Source organism: Neolamprologus brichardi, chromosome 14 (assembly GCF_056152115.1).
Source record: "Neolamprologus brichardi isolate AB-2024 chromosome 14, ASM5615211v1, whole genome shotgun sequence".
Classification (NCBI taxonomy): Eukaryota; Metazoa; Chordata; class Actinopteri; order Cichliformes; family Cichlidae; genus Neolamprologus; species Neolamprologus brichardi.
This window is the reverse complement of record NC_142117.1, coordinates 21,803,240-21,820,607: the sequence shown is the minus strand read 5'-3', so window position 1 is coordinate 21,820,607 and position 17,368 is coordinate 21,803,240. Positions and strand designations below refer to the sequence as shown.

At 42.7% G+C, this 17,368-nt stretch overlaps 1 protein-coding gene across 1 annotated transcript; it reads left to right on the top strand.

Annotated features, from left to right (window-relative positions):
• Positions 1–1,275: 1,275 nt before the first annotated feature.
• On the top strand, positions 1,276–17,352 carry oafa (OAF homolog a (Drosophila)). The gene is made up of 4 exons (XM_006795455.3): positions 1,276–2,043; positions 14,139–14,273; positions 14,359–14,539; positions 15,329–17,352. Exons 1-4 carry the CDS (start codon positions 1,813–1,815, stop codon positions 15,601–15,603), a joined length of 822 nt encoding a protein of 273 aa, XP_006795518.1. The 5' UTR covers positions 1,276–1,812; the 3' UTR covers positions 15,604–17,352.
• Positions 17,353–17,368: the final 16 nt, after the last annotated feature.

Sequence of the window (17,368 nt, the reverse complement as noted above, 5' to 3'; positions counted from 1 at the left end):
ATCTTCAGATTTATTTTAGATGCTAGAGCCACTGGAGTCATAAATACATAAATACATACGTCTCAGGGAGATTAGGTGGCTGCATAAACACCTGAAATACAAGAAAGTGAGCTGGAAAAACTATAACCATAGTGCTTATCCTATGTATTGCGATGGATTCATGCAAGAACTAAAATTTATATTCTACGGAAGTTACATAAAAATTGGAGACTGACAACAAAATATCTGTTTTCCTCATTCTTGGGGATAATTTTCAAAGATGTTTTAGAGCAGGAATGTCAAACTCATTTTGCACTGTGGATCACAGAGCTAGCTGTAAACAACTTTAACTACAAATGTACTCCCCAGGATACTTTAATAAAAAAACAAAAGAAGTGTAATTTCAACGGTGTGTCTCTGTGGTTTTTCTACATCATAATGAAACACTGCTGTAGTAAATGAAAGAAGTCTGTCGGAGTGAGTCTTTGGCCATAAATTGTTAGAAATAAATGTGTAAAGTAACAGAAAAAGTTCTGATTGTGCACAAGGTCCAGTGAGTGTAAAACGAAAACATTTCTGTCAGCTGACAGAATATGTCCTTTATTTCCTTTATTGACTGATTGATTGATTTTCCTTACTTTGGTAAAATCAAATTTCTACAGAAGATTAAAAAAAACGTAGTGAAGGAAAAAAACACAAACTACCGCTTTTTTACTTTGGTGCTGTATGAATGGCCATGGAGAGGCCATTAAGGTGAAGTCTTTATCAGTAGGAGAGGCTGCAAAAACTTGTGAAAATACAGTTTAAAACCAACAATTTACATGCTCCTTCACAGTCTCCAAAGCTGCTCAGCGGACCAGTTTGAAATCTTTGGCTGACCGATTTTGGCCCCCTGCCCTTATGTTTGACATCCCTGTTTTGGCGCATTTAATCCAATATTACCTCCATAAGATAGCACATCCGCGCGCATCCTATTTACTCACATCACAGGGCTTTTAAACTTAAGATAATATCTTATATGACTCCAACATTTTTACCTGCTTGGTTATTGTTTGCTTTACGATCACCGGCAGCTGCACGGTATAGTTTGCTCATGCATTTTAATCATCCCTACATGCCGTGAGCAACACGCACGGAGCTGTGGTTTACAAATCCCCCTACAAACACCTTTTTTTAATAATTGCTGGGGTGGAGGAGGGGGGTATTATTAGCCCATTTGCTGTGGAGTGCAGGAGGATCACATGAGGCCTTTAGGGGGATGGGCAGACTTTTCTGAGGGTGGTATGGCTTTAAGAGTTTACTACCATCAGTGCGCTCTTTCACTCACACGCCGCAGAAAGTTTGGAGGCCAGGCGAGCAGCGGGATACCGACGGATAGGAAGTGACGGGACTGAGTGAGAGTCAGAAGGAGGTAAGAAAAGAGAGAGAGAGAAGACGTGAACATCAACACAAAGCAGAGTGAGAAGCAGCGTGCAATCATCGGACTCTTGACTGTGGTGCGGGAGGGAGCTGAAGTGCGCATGATCTTATCAACAACACCGGAGCGACACACTTTCAATGGAAGGGAACTGGTCCCAGAAGTGAAAGGGAGAGATTGCAGTGAGGACGTGTGTTTGTCGCCTGATTCCTATGAATGTGCCTGTAATTGTGGAAAGTACTGACGCACGGCGGGGGGACCGCATGAAAGAGTGACCCACCAAACTTTGATCATGAAGGAAAAGACTTGACGAGACAACACGGCACAAGAGAAGAACACAGCTGGGATATGAGCGGAGACCTCTGGATTTCGCCTCGATTTTTTGCTCTCTCGGGTACGGTTTTGCGTCTTCGGGGATGTTTGCGAGTTGCATCTCCGCGGCTCCAGGTCGGATACTGACTCGTTTCTGCGCCCTTGTGCTGCTCGTGGCTGTGGGACTCGCTGCAGAGCTGCGGGTCCGAGTCCGGCTCTCTGACGGACTGGTGACCGAGGAGGTTTTGGAGGCGGACAGCGAGAAAGACTCGATATCACTCGAGTTCAAGCAGGGAGATGGGACGCTCATCACTTTTGTGGTGGACTTCAAACGGGTAAGAGGTTGTCCTGCTTACCGCTGAACATGAGGCGGATACTTCCCTCTGGCTCATTTGAATTTTAGGTTATTGAATAGCTACAATTTCCCCCCTCCAGAATCAGAACTAATTAACAAAGAACTTAATTTCATGCTTCCCATTTTATACCTGCAGACTCATAACACTCCCTCGGTGGTCCTGGAAGTCACTATTGGAAGTCCCCACTTAAAAATAAGAAATTGTGTCTTGTCACTAATCCTTAAAGTCAGTCCAAATCTAACTAAAAGGCACTACTGCTTTGCCCCTCCACCCCCTTACTTTGGTAATACAACCATTCACCCCTACAACCCCCCAAAAAACTGATCAAGGATCTGCACCGTTCACATAAGCAGAACCCCCAATTAGCCCCAAATCTGTGTATCCCTTAGGTGTTGAAATCCGCAACAATGGCTTCTTGGTTCAAGCTACATTGTTAAATTTTAATTCAGGGTCACAGATCTGAATCTTAAACAAAATCACACCTAAAGCCTTTTTTTTTTTTTAAATAAAGGAGAAAAATCTGAGCAGTTACTGTAGCCCACATTTAAGCTGAAGTATAGTTTCATTCATCCCTTTCCATCACAGCTGAGTTTCACCGAGGTCAAGACAGCTGCTGCTCCTTAGATGTGACGCCCCCAAGACCCTTAATGGCCTTCGAAACCCCTGCAGCTCAAGGGTCCCGTTCAGAGCTGATCATAAGTGGCCATATTTAGCATTCTTCTAAAATGTAGACAAACAGCTCGAGTGTCCAACGCCAACCAGTTGTAACATTTTGGAAAGATGATACTGTTTTGCTTTTGTCAATGGCTATCCGGAGACTGGTGAAATTGTCAGTCTTGCAAAATAAAAAACAACTGCTTTGCATAAGAGGGGCGTGTGTGGTGGGGGGGTTGGTGGGGGGGGGGCTGCACAGAGCAAAGGCATGTGTCTGTGATGGTTGCTGTCACACAGAAGCTGACAGGCTGGCGAGATGTGAAGGGGGAGATTTACCAGGATTAAGTGGGCATGTCTGACCTTTTTGATCTGCACGTCTGGTTCACTAACCAAAACAGCTAATTTAGAGTTGAAAGAGAAGAGGCCGTCACCCCCCCAATCGCTGGTGACACCCACGGAAAGAGACGTACAGTGATCTGAGAGCAGGGAGCCCTTTTCCTGACCGTGCAGGGTTGCTGTATCCTGTCACGCGTGCACACACGCCAGCGCACATCACATCTGCACATATGGTTTGGTTTATTTGAACCTCTTACATCGCTTTACTTTTCCGCTGCCTGATTTATCTGTACAGTCGTAGGTCAGCCTCTTGCTGCTCCCCCCTACCTCTCCCCTCTTTCTGTCTCACCCCCCCGTCTCCTGCCCCCGCCTTGTTTCTTCTGCATGTGGTTTTCATTCAAGTCTTGTGCAGTATCTCTCAAGATTTATGGAAAGTTGGATGAGCTGTCACTTCCAGCTGCCATGAATATATAGTTCAGACGAGCGCCTGTGGGAAGCGGAGTGTTTTAAGAGGGATGTTAAACACTGAGTTCTAATGATGAGACACAAAAAATATGGATGGCTCGATAGATAATGTCACATTTTGAAGAGCAAGTCTCGTTCACTGAGATTTAAAAAACGAACTGAAATGTAGTCACGGGACAGCAGCCTCATTACTATTTGCTGCTTTGTGAATACGTGGCAAAATGTGATGGTACATGTTATAGCCATTAGACACTGGTGAAGTGGTCTGCTGAATGTGAGAGGGAAGTTTAGTCAACCTTATCCCAGCAATGAATCACAGTGTATGAGCCATGCAGCGATTTCAGGAAGGTTCTCTGATGGTCTGTAAGCATATGGAAAAGATGAATAGGTGGTTTTAGCTTGCTCATGACACCTCTGTGTCATGTTGACTGAATCTCAACATGTGGGTACTGCTGTCTGTTCACTTCAAAGCAACAGATTTATGATAGTGCGGTTCGCTTTTTTTTATGAAGCACAGGCGTTATGGGGTTGGATGGAGTTGATTATCTGCCACTTATTCTGTAATTGCATTTGAAGGTTACACTCTTTTTTTTCAGCGTGCAGTAAAAGAGCTTTTCATTCCCGTCTGGGGTCTCCATGAAGTATTTGCAGCTGAATCGACTCTAAATTATGTAAAATTGCAGCAATCTGTCTGCAGCTCAGAAATATCCTGATGAAATGTTTCACGTCGATCGGCGGATTTTCTTTTTTCCCCACTGTGAGACAAATCTCAGCACAGATGTCGCTCTGAATAGAGAAGGTAGCTGCTAATTTGGTATCCCCCCCCTTTCCCCCCCATTAAATTCTGCAATTTATGGTTCAACACAGGCTAGTACCCTGAGCTTAACATAAACCGTTGTCTTAAGGTCAATGCGAGGGAAATGACCCTCATCTTTCAGGGCTTGTTTTGGGTCTTTCCAGATTTGGTGTTTTGTGTGTCTTGTCTTTTCTGTCCATCAATGCAGGAATGTGAATGACTTCACGGGGATCTGGGATGCAGTGGTGCACATCATCGTACATCTACAGTTACAGGCACCTTGGCCTGCAACTGTAAAGCCTTTTTATTATCTGGATACGATTTCAGGGTTTTAAATTTCGGGGCCTATTTCGATTTATAGACTTTTTGGGTCTTCTTTTATTCCTAGATGTTTGATTCGATTCCTTCTTGACGCAAACCTCCACGCTTATCAGGGCTTGGGACTCTTATTAGAAGTACACCGTGGGGCGCACTGCAGTTACAATTTAATGTTAGGCGACCAGTAGCAAGTGCATTGCTGTATATAATGTAGCAAGTTTGTCACTCTTAAGCGACTGCATGTGAATGCTTGTAAAGGATTCCTTTGCCCTTTAAGTGCAATGTCGGGTGGCATGTTTCAACCCAACCGCAATCCCTCTTGTTCTCTTAACTATGGGTTTGTTTTTTTAATGCCTAATCCTAACCAGCAAGAAAAGTCAAAAGTGATTTAAAAGCATCTGAAACAAAATGCAGACAGTCTCCTGTCACCCCTTTAGCCACCTAATATGGTCGTTAAAGCTCAGAGGATCTTTTTCTTTTCTTTCTGCACTTTAAAACTCGAACTGCATAGTTTGAGATAGTAGGAATAAACAGCTGATACCATCAGTTAGAAGGAAATTTGAAAGGCTTCCACTCACGCTAGCGTTTTTACTACTTTGGGTGACAAAGCTTTAGGAGTTTGTTGTTCTCACCAAAACCTCAGTTATTGGAACAATTTTGAAAATAGGGGTGTGGGAGAACAAAGAAACTGCTGATCCAAAAAAATCACCAACTATATTTGAGGTTCAGAGTTTTTTGATGGGGATGATCATCTGCACCTTACACCATCCCGTTAACTGGGTCAGGTTCTTGTGAATGATGGCACTGATGAGCACGTCAGTGTCTGTTTTCTTTTTTTTTTCCCCCTGAACCTTGCAAACTGGATCAGCTTTCACTGCGGAGGCCTGCGTTACCGTCAGCTCAGCTCATTGTGATGGTCTTCAAAGCACAGAGGCTTTATGCACACGCCCAGAAATAAGCTTGCTGTAAGAATGGATTTTTTTTTCCCACACACCCTCATGTGCTGTGTCAAACACAGAAGGAAAGTTGAGGGTGGGGAGTTAGGTTGGTTAGCTTTTCTGTGTGCCCTCCCATTGGGTTGCAGAGTGTGACCCAGTTAGGCAGGTGCTCATTCCGAGTTCTGTTCGAGCCTTCGTATGTTGTATGAGCCATTAGAATTGTTTAACTGCATTATCTGTCAGACAAACTCTTTTTCTTTTCTTTTTTTTTCCTGCATGGGAGGCCTGATGACAGTCCACTTTGTTCTTTTTCTTGTTAACGCAGAGGTTTGCCAAGAGTCGCAACTGCCTGTTGTGTTTTTTTTCCCATGTTACAGGTACTTCACATTAGTACAGTACAGTAGCAACCTTTTTTTTTTCTTTACTTTTGGCTGCCACACCTTGCCTCTTACTCAACCTTGAAACACCATCCCTCTTTGTCACTTGTACAAACTTGTAAAGTCCTTTTTATGGGTGAGTGTCACCTGTTCCAGGAAGTGTTGTTGTTGCTTCAGGTACGTTCAGTATGTTATAAGGCACACCGGTTTTCACACCCCAAACGGTGACTGTGAGCAATCTGTGAGTCACAGAAATCCATGTGGCAAATTGTTTACTCAAGGGATGAACTTTGAAGACCTCGCCTCCTACTCTGCTTTCCTTTTGTATGTTTTTTGCGTGGGAAAATGACTCTGTTCAGAGAAGCTACTGCCTAGTTCTGCTTTCTTGTCTTAAATCTCTGAGGTGGCATTCTTGAACGCTTACTTTTGATTTTAATACATTAAGATCTTGTAAGGTTACTCTGTGCTGGAGGAAGAGTTCAGCTAACTTTGAAGTATTTAAAAATGAACTTTTTTTTTTTTGTTTGTTTTTTTTACCCATGGCCATAATTTTCCGTGCTGGCTCAAAATCCTAAAAATCAAAACACCAAAACAAGCTTCTTCTGTGGTCTTGTTGTTGCCATTCGAGTCTCCTCATGAGCCCCCTTTGGCCTCTGGTGGCCCCTTTGCGCCTGTTGGTGTCTTTATCCTTTTCCCCTCCTCCTCTCGCCAGAAGGCCAGATGTTCACATTTAATACTGCTGATAAAGAGCTTCCCATTTTCACAGTCTCTGCTTCCAGGGAAAGAGACCAGAGCAGAGAGATGACTATCATCTAGCTTTTTAAAATTTTTTTCTCACTTATCAGGACAGGGACTGCACAGTGCTGTGGTAGCAGCCTTTGACGGACATGAAGACGGCAGTTGTGGCTTGCAGTGTACATAGTTGTAATTTTTGTCTAACTACAGATGGTTTAAGATGAAGAAGATTGGCAATGACACTGACAAAGAATTGAAGCGTGCCAGATCTTTCTGTCTCCTGAAATATTATTTTTGTCAAATTCATGGCTGTGTCCGTTTGGGTAGCAGCACTTGGCAAGCTTTGGACTTATTTATTTTATTTTTAGGTCAGTGATAGTTCAGGCAGTTAAGTCATAGGGGTCCACACCTGGGAAGGCATTACAACACCCTTTTCCTTGTCAACAATCTGCTGTCGTGTCACCTTTCCTGTCATAAAACAGATTCTGTTTTTTATGAAAAAGGCTCATAAATAATATGTTGTTACATAAAACCTATTATCAATATGTATAGTTTGAATAATACCATTATTTTTGTGGTTCCTGAAACCGGATATGAAAGATGTGCAACAACAGTTGGAGGCTGAATGGGACTGTGGCCATCTCTATTGTTTATGCCTCGTCTATCTGCCTCATTTCCTTCCCTGTTAGCACTCGCTGTTTGCCTCCTTCTCATTTCCTGAATGCAGAGTCCCCCATAAACAGTTTGTGTGTCTACTTAATTGTATCCAGATTCTGCATGAATGAATAAAATTATGTTGTGGGCTGTGCAGAGTTAGTCTTTTAAAAATAATTTCGATTGTATTTTTGTACTCATGTGTAACGCCTAAACATTAACCCCTCATGCACTGGGAAAGGTAAGCTCCTTTTGCATTGTTGTCAGGAGAATAGCCAACAGGAAAACCTTTCTTTTCATGGCTTCCAGTGTTTTGATTGTCCATTCATTGCCAGTGTTTACTAATTGGTTAGCTCTTTGGACAGCCAGGTGTGACCAGACCTAAATGTGGCTCCACATTCCTGCCTTTGGGGCGTCTGTAATTAACTTCAGCTCAAAGCATGTCTTAGCTCAGTGGCTTTTCTCCCGTTCCTTTTGTCTGTGTGCGTCTCTCCCTCCGTCTCCCAAAATGATCTTTAATCCCTGCCAAAAACCTGTGCTTTTTTTTTTTTTTTTTTTTGCTTCTTTGAATGGCTTCCCTCACACACTAAAGCAAATACCCTGTCCCGTCACCAAACATTTTAAATCCATACGTGTTTCCAAAAGGCAGTCGGAGCCATTTACGTAGGTTCGGGATTTTAAAAGTAAACACAAGGTTTCATCACTCGAGACAAGCGAATAAACTGGAAGGTTGCACGGTGCTGAATTTTATGTAAAAATTACATTGCCCTTTTTTACTTTTGTTAGTATACAAGCTTGCCTTTAATCTTATTTGTTCTTTTTTTTTTTTTTTTTTTTAAGTATTACATCAACTTTTTGGTTCTATGTCAGGCAAATATCCACACAGACCCACAGTGATCCCAAATGACTCATCAGAGCGTGGCTTACCAGCAGTCCTCCACAGCCAGCCATCAGCCTTATCAACAGACAGGGTCTTAGGGGGGATTTGAAAACAGGAAGAACCCCCTGCACAGGGAACACATACTGCTGTACTGTTTGTGTGCGTGTGTGTGGGTGCACTTGTGCGTGAATATCCATCCTTGCATCGAGTGTGAATCGGTTCAGCCAGAATGGCACTCAAACTGAGATGCATATATCTCTTGCAAGTGCAGGTGCAATGTTCCCATGAGCGTTTGGACTGCTTTTCATTGCTGGGCTCCTATTTTAACAGCCCGTAAACCAGGTATATACTCTGCAAGGAGACGGAGTTTGTCTTGCTGGGTTACAGTGTCTGAGAATGTTCACTGTAAATGGCACCCTTTGAGTGTCTGAATGGGCTTTTGTGCACTTCTTAAATAATCTGACCCACCAAAGGTAACCACCAATGAAACGAGCCCCCACCCTCTCTCCTGATTAACAGGTCTTCGTTTGACCCACCAGTCATGTTGCATGAATACAGACTTGTTTGGCTGTTGGCCAGTGGTAGTTTGTCTGCAAATGGACTAAGTCCTATGTGTAAGCGAGCAATGTTAAGGAATTCGCACTTGTGCAGATTATTTATAGCCACGCTGACATTTACGCTGCTCTGCTAGAGTAAAAAAAACTCAAGGATACGCTGCCCTTTGATTATGGTATCGCCAGTCTTTTTAAAGATGGGAATAAGGTTGCCTTTTTAATCCGTAATGTCCGAAGGTGGTTATTTTCTGTAATGTTGGTCAGAAAATTATTACTATAATTTTTTTTCTAGGTGTAAACACTCTTTAAGGGGGGGTGACTCATTTTCCAAATGTGGGCACCTCCTCTTTAGGGAGTATTTTGAAATTAAGGGGTGCTTTTTCAAGCTCTAGCAAGTCTACTCGATTCCAGCATTACTGTTTTTCTTGCCATATGCATCCCAGGCAATTATTTTGTCTACTTTTTGGCAGTGTGGTGTATTTTATCAGGAACTGACGAAATCTTTCTCTATAATCCATCACACGAATGAGGCAGGTTTTGTTACAACAGGAAGGGATTACCCCATACTGTGACCACAGAAGCGCTTTTCCTCCCCGTCTCATATTTGTTTGATCTTCTGTCAGTCCTCTGTTTGCATAATTCGGCGACTTTAAAAACACCTTCCCACTTGGGAGATTGTAAAAAGAGATAGCTGTTGTTTGATCAGTCTGACGAGTGCGCACTCTCTCCTAGTGATATTGCCTGTCATCAAAACAACAGGTGTAAACCTTACTTTAATCACTTCACGTTTCACTCCTTTGTTGTCTTTTCTTTATCACGCTTTGGAGTGTGTCTGCACACATCCCAAACGGTGGTGGTTTTTTCTGGCGGGCAGCAAAGATGATATAACTATTTTACTCTGTTTGCTGTCAGAATGTCAGTGAAATTTTACTCGAGCATGACCTGAGTTGACATGTCCTCAGCACTGGTTTGGTGTTGCCATTCAAAGGTCGTAATTAAATTTTAACTACTCTCACTACATGACTGCGCACAAAATATACCAATGCTGCCAGCTGAATATGAAGACCACAAAACATCTTGGCCTGTCAGAAGATAAAGATAAAAGAAATATCACCATCCAGAACCTGTAAAAGTTCAATTCAATGCAGTTCAGTTTTTCATATAGCAGCAAATCACAACAGTCACCTCAAGGCACTTTAAATTTTAAAGTAAAGTTGCTACAAATATGTAGAGTAAAGCGGAAAACCCCAACAATCAGATGGCTCCCAATTAGCAAACACTTTGGTGACAGTGGGGAGGAAAAACTCCCTTCTAACAAGAAGAAACCTCCAGTAGAACCAGGTTGAGGGAGGGCCAGCCGTTATACACTTATGGACAAGTTATATCCTCTAAACACTAAAATGCTAAGACAAATATATATTTATGAGGGGCAATGGTTAGCACCGTGCAGGTCATAGCAAGAAAGTGTCCTTTTGAATCCACAGACCAGCTGGAGCAGTTCTTTGTGCAATGAAAAAGTTCCTCTAAAGCAGGTATGCAGGTGAAAGAATCTCTTTGCTTGATAGTCGCAGGTAGGGATGGGTATCGTTTAGGTTTTATCCAATACCGGTGCCAAACCGGTACTTTTGAAACGGTGCTGGTGCTCAAACCGGTGCTTAAAGAATGGAGAACACAAAATTGGTCCAAAAACCTCTCATGTTTAGCTGTTTTTTTGTAAAAAGATAACAACGTTAGCCTTTTCTGCAGCTGTGGGGCATATATGGTATCACTCTTGGCTGGAAGCAGTGCTTAATCAATGGAAAAAACACAAACTTTATCCAAAAACCTCTCATGTTTAACTGTTTTCCACGTTTTCTTTGGTCATTTTAGCCTTTTTGGCCAGGGTGAAGGGAGTATCTGCCATCAAACAAGAAGACAGCCGCATGTAACTACGACGGTGTTTGCTAGTTCACCTTACATGCATTAATTTAATAACGTGGTTAGCCTACTCAACGTAAATTACACACGAACAACATGAAGCTACTCACACAGAGAAGAACGGCTGCTGCTGCCATCATCATCCGTCATCATTTCTGCTACACTAGCAGGGCTCCGGGTCCGATAACAGGCACCACACCCGCAGTAGATGTGCACGGTGTGAGGTCTTGCAGCAAGCTATCAAATACGGCGCATTTCTGGGCTTTAAAAAAACCCGCTATGCGTCGCCAGGTGTTTCATTGGATTTGAGGTGTTACCTCCTTTGACAGTGTCACAGTATCAGCTTAAAGCACTTGTTGCAGGCTGCTGAGTTTGCATATTTTGCTGTGAAGTACAACCAGACTTTTGACCGCTTCGCCTTGGGCATTTTAATCTGTAGCTCTGCTCTAAAAGAACTACGCACCTGGACCTGCCTACTATCCTCGGAAACGTAAAATGATTGGCTAGAATCTAAAGTGTATCACAGCTTAGGAAAAAAAAGCACCAAAAAAAAGCACCGAAATAAAGCACCGAAATGTGCGCTGCTTTTCGGTCTGGTTACTACCGTTTATGTCAGAACCGGTGCCATCATGGCACCGGACACCGGTACCCATCCCTAGTCGCAGGTATGGTTTTATATTCAACTTCTGATCTTCAGGGTTTTTTATTTAATTTTTTAATTTCTATATTTTTACTCAAATTGTGTAACACGGATAAATGGAAATCTATAGACTACTGTAAACTCTTAAGTACCACCAGCCAGGTAGTCTATTGGCAAAATGCCAGTACTACAGTAATTTTCTGTAGTTTGAATGGTGGGTGCGGTGCACACAAACTCTCACATCTATTTTTTTGGAGTTTTCCTGAAGCATAATGCTGCCACATCCTAGAATAGTCTGTAATACATCATGAGCGTGCATTGTTTGTTGTGCAGCTTTGCTCTGTCCTTGGCATGGCTTCAAATCATTTCAGGAGCTCTTCAGAAGTGAAGCATTTAATCTCCAGGAGGAGGGTTGTTTTTTTGGTGGTGGGGGGGGTGGGGGGGTTGTTGTATGTTTTGTTTTTTTTGTTATTTTTCATTAATTAAGGGGATTTTCCTGCCATCCTGGCCTTCTCATTTGCTCTGCATAGCTTGACATGTCTTAGGTCAAAACTGATCCAATGCTAATTCTAGCTAGAAGCTGCTTCTGGGGAAATTATTTTCTGGAACCTGATCGCTGCCTGTTTGCTTCCTAATTAGGTAGCAAAAGTCCAAAAACGTAGCCAAAACAATAAAACTAGGCAGTAAAACACATACCTTTTGGTATTTCATCATTATTGTTTGTTTACTCCTTTCCCATTGTTATGTCTCATTATGGCACTGGACGTTACCCTTAGTTACCCCTGTAATATTTCACCCTGTCGACTTGCCACAGCTCCCAATCTGTGCTCCCAATTTTTCAACACCATGACTGCCCGATAGCTTATGTGGTACTTTCATTAGCAGCTTCCCTTCTTCATCTTCAGTTCTTCTGTGGTCTTCTAAATAATTGATCCCATAATGCTCACTTACTCTGGTAGTGCTTTTTTGTTCTTAAAGATTCTTTCTGAAACTGCTAAAATATGATCCTAAATATGCCACTTGACTGCTTGTTGCATTTTTATACGTACATAACAGTCTTGAGGTTGTGTTTTTTTTTTTTTTTTTTCTCCCAACCTCTTCGAGAGAAGATTGCTGTCAGTGCTCAAACTGTCAAACTGTGCCCGTAAGACTTTCCATGGTGTGCAGATGATGTTATTTCGATACAAAATTGCATCAATAAAAATCGTTGCCACAGTAAGCACTGTTAAACTACCTTTGCCCTTTTGGCCTAGACGCAGAGTAGAAATTAGACAATCATTAATCACGAGACATAATGACACAACAGGAGGGGATCAGTGTCTTCGCTTTGCTGTTGAGTCGCTTCCAGAGAAGCAGAGCTAGTGGAACTGCCATGCTGCTCTGTAATTACCCAGGGAGCCCTGGGGCAAATCCATGTGGCTGACACGAATACCTTCCTCTTCTTTCTGTCCCTCCCTCCCTCTTTTCTCCCCACCCGGTGTCCCAGCGTAGCACTATGTGTCTGCAGCATGGGAGGTCTTGAAGTCATGGCCTCTGCTTACTCCTGCATTCTGGGGCAAATGGCCCTCTTGTCCTTCTCGCTGTAGGCATTGTACTCACTCTTTTCGCTGTGATATCTCTTCCTCCGCTCATTGACATTATCTTATTGTTTTGTGTCTGCAGGGAAAAAGCTGAGGCATATATTTTCCACTGGCTCCTTTCTGTGTTCCTCTGAGTACCAGCTCATAAAGCTATATAATCAATATTTGCTTAGTAATTTTCTTTCCAGGGGTCAAACAGGATTGCCTTGTGTAATACCCGTGCTGCTATTGTACCCTTGCCAGTGTCTCTTTTCACAGACAAAAGTGGCTGTTGGAGTGAAGATCCAAGCAGTCTGTAAAGGACTGCAGAGCGTAAACACTTGTGAGCAGAATGCATTGCCTTCTTGCCAGGGTGTACTCTTCTCCATACAGGAAGTGGAAGAGCTTAAGAAGAACTCAGTGGGGTTATCTCGGAGCTGTTTATCTATTCCAGAGTTCCTCCTGCTCAGGAAGTGAAAGCCTTCAAACTGTTACTCCTCAGCTGCCTGTTTGCTTCAGACGGGTGTGTGAAAAGCGGAGGAGGGGTATTTAGGACTGTGTGTGTCTGTGTTGGAGCTGAGGCCAAGAGGAGGGGGTTTGGAGTGGGGTTCTAATGAATAGGAGGACAGGTCTACTGCTCTGCTCTCCACACTGTCGAAGCTTCCCATCATGCTTTGCCTTGCCCCTCACCAAACTCTTTATGGCCTTTTGGTTTGGTGCCAGATCGCTCGCGCATTTGCCAACAGCAGCACGTCTTTGTTTTTATTTGTGTGTGTGTGTGTGCGTATGCGTGTGTGTGTGAGAGAGAAAATTCTCACTATTGGCATTTTGCTGCTAGTACAGTTCTACTTTAAACAGCATGCTAAAATGAGTCTGACATTTCTGGCATGTGAGAAATTCTAGTAGGTCTGACAAGAAACAGGCTGGAAAGCTTTAATTTGACACAGCAGAATACCACAGTATTATAGGAGCCTCATTGCACAGGTCTGCAGACAAAAAGTATCAACAAGTTGTCATGTGAGCCTTTATGGGTGAGGTGAATATAAACCCTTTGTTTCTTTGAGTAGACAGCTGTTTGGACATCTTTGAACTGCTTTAAGTACCGTACTGGAAACAGCATCTGTTCTAATTTGGATGATTCTCCTCATATAAACAACAACTTATCGTAACCTCGCCTCGACTACTATTCCCGATACTTTCCGAGAGTCATCTGTTCAGCCTTTTCATTTCTCATCCCTTTGGCTTTTTCAGGATGTGAAAATATTCCGAGCGCTGATCCTGGGCGAGCTGGAACGAGGGCAGAACCAGTACCAAGCCCTGTGCTTCGTTTCCCGCCTCAACCGCAATGAGATCATCCCCAGCGAGTCCATGGCCCGTCTCAGGCAGGTATGACACGGTGGAGATTGTGCTATGGAGATTTTTCAGCTGATTATATGCTGTGGAGAATCTGAGGATATTACGTCTTTCCCAGAAAAATCCCCAGGCCATTCGTTTGGCAGAGGAGCGGAGAGGCCTGGAGCAGCTGACTATGAGCGCAGCGGTCAATCTAAGTCGGGCCTGGCACCTCAGCGCCCACATCCACAACATGTGTAGCGAGGCTCGCGAGGCCATCTACACCAGTGAGGCAGATGTGAAATACTGGCTGGAAAAAGGTCAGCAGCCATCTGATTTTTGTTTATTATTGAACCTCTGGTGAAACTCTGGTGGTGTTTTTGTACCCCCCCCCCCCTTTTTTTTTCTTTCTCCTCTCCTGATTGTCTCTCTAATTCTGCATACGTCTCTGAACTGATTCTCCTAATCTTCTCAACACTATCTTCCCTGTTTCTCTCTTCAAGACACCTCTTTCCACTTAATTCTAGTGATATGACTTCAAGTATTATCTTGTGGGGTTTCAATGATAAGACTTTGTGACTGTGCATGTTATCTTGGTTCCTCTCCTCTTTCGCTCTTTGCTCTCCAAATTGCCTTCTTGCACACTATGAAATAGGGTGAAACGGCATGTGTGTGCATGCAGATTAATTTTGTTTATCGGAGAGGTTCAGCCCATTATTTAACCATTTGTTTTCAAAAAAGCAGTTTGCAGCGAGATGCAGATTCTTTATAGCAGCGAAATCCAAATTATTCGAGCTGAGGAGAATTCATACGACAGCACTATTGTCAGCTGACAGCTTTGTTATTAAGAAAACAATGTTGATGGTCACGGTTCACCGAGCGCTCTGCGCCGTTATCTGCACAGGGACCTATCGTAGCGTCTCCTTAGCATAACAAAGCTGCCCTTTCACTGCAGCATCTCGCCTGTTTTATGCCACTTTGTTTGCGCTCTCTAGATCACAGCCGCATTTAATTGAGCGGAATCAGAAAAGGGAGCGATCGGCGCAGACGCGCGACTGCTTGCTTTTTGTTTTTAACTGCCACATGCTTCCCTATTTGTTTGTGTTCAGGAGTGGACGGCTCCATATTTGAGGTTCTGCCCCAAGCAACAGAGCTACCCAGCTTTCAGGCCTGTCATGCTACTAAAGACTTGTGGCAGCCATGTCTCTGCACGTACACCCTGCGGCTGGAGTGGTACCCGTGTCTGCTGAAGTACTGCCGCAGCCGGGACGCAACTGGCAAGGGCTCCACCTACAAGTGTGGCATCAAGAGCTGCAGCAAAGGATACCATTTCACGTACTATGTTCCCCAAAAACAGCTCTGCCTCTGGGACGAGGAGACCTAGAGTTTTGTTGTGGATGTTTAAGAAACGAGAAGACTTCTTTTTTTCTTTTTTCTTTTTCGCCAGCCCAGCCAATGCTTCTCCACCCATGCTATTCAAAGTAACCACAGCAACACTGGACCTTGGTTTATATCATGTGAAGTGAAGCTGTGTCAGGTGGGGAGGGCCGACATCCAGACATTAACGTTGAAGTAGAAATAAATTCAGGTTCCAGATGAGACCAAAAGCTTTTAAGGGAGATGCAGCAAAGTCACTAATTTTTCACTAATGTTTCTGGGGGAAAATGACCTCTTGCTGTCAGCCTTAACGTGATATATATACATTTATATATATATATATATATTTTTTATTTTTTTTTTTCTTTTGCCAAGAAGCTGTCACTTTTGTGCCTTTTTGGGGAAAGTGAGTGGGGCAAATTAAACAAAACCTCTCAAACAAGCTATGGTATGCACAAAAGGTGGACAGTCATACACCGGCAGAGGAACAAAACTGTCCCACTCTCAGTCAAAAGGAGGTAGACAAACAAATTCTTCCATCCTGGTGAAGGAAAATTTGAATGTTGGAATTATCTGTCTTATAAAGCTCTGTGAAAACAGTTTATTACCAGCTAAATGCTGTTTTTTACCATGTAAGCATGCTTACAAAGAAAAAACAAAACCTCTCCAATGCTATCTTTATTTATTTTGGTTGCAAAGTGAAATTATGGAGGGCTATCATTAAAAAAAATCTTTTTAATATAATAACCTCATCTGTTTGCTTCCCTGTAGGCATTAAAACAGTTTCTGAAGTTCATGTTAAACCACAGATCCTCAGTAACACAAAGTATTCAAACACATTTCAGGTTAACCTCTTGGCTGTTGTTTCTCATCCATATCCTGTTTTCCTTATATGCTGCCTGTTTTCATTCTTGTATAGACGGTGTAGAAAAACAGGCATATTATCCTATTTAATAGTGAAGATTTATCCCGAGTTGCCCTGTCGTTACCCATGGGGACACCTCCTGCCCACAACTCGCACCCCTCTCAGTCTGTTTAAAAAGTGTCAAACCAAAGTCAAAGAAATGCTGTGAAAGGAGCCGTTTAAAGTTTCAGTTTCTGGACACAAGCTCTTCAGTATGGTGGTGTTTTTTTTGTTTTGTTTTTCCTCCCCAATGTGAGGATCCATTCAAGCAACGGGCGCTTTAATGATCTACACTGCCATCTTCTGGTTAACCAGCATTTTTAGACTTTTATGTGCGCTGCCAGAATTCTGGTTCTTGGTTTCCGGCTTTGCCTGCTATAATTTACGCATCTCATATCTGCCCCCCGATAATTTACGTGTAATTCAAGAAGCACTTCTTAAATTTGTGGGACCAAATTTAACTTGTCTGTTCGTTCTTTATAGTACTAGGTTAAAGAAAAGACTGCTTTTCCTCAATAACTTCAGCCTTTTTACTGCCATAGCGCAAAAAAAGGGAGAAAAAAGAGGAAAAAAGAGATTTAGTGTGCTGGTATGTCCTGCTAACTGAAGAACCAAATGAGTGAAACACACCTATTTGTGGCCTTCTCTGGTGATCAAGTGCCTTAACATTTTACTGATGTTTTTGCTATGTAATTGTAGATTACATTGTTAAACATATTTTTTTTTCTATGAAAGAGTTTTTAATATGTTGTAATTAAAAAAAGCTGCCGTAAGGAAAAAATGAAGCAATTTGGTTATGTACAATTTTTAAGAGCTGTTTTACATCAATTGTTTTAATAAAGTCCTTCTTTGCACTGCATGGACAGCT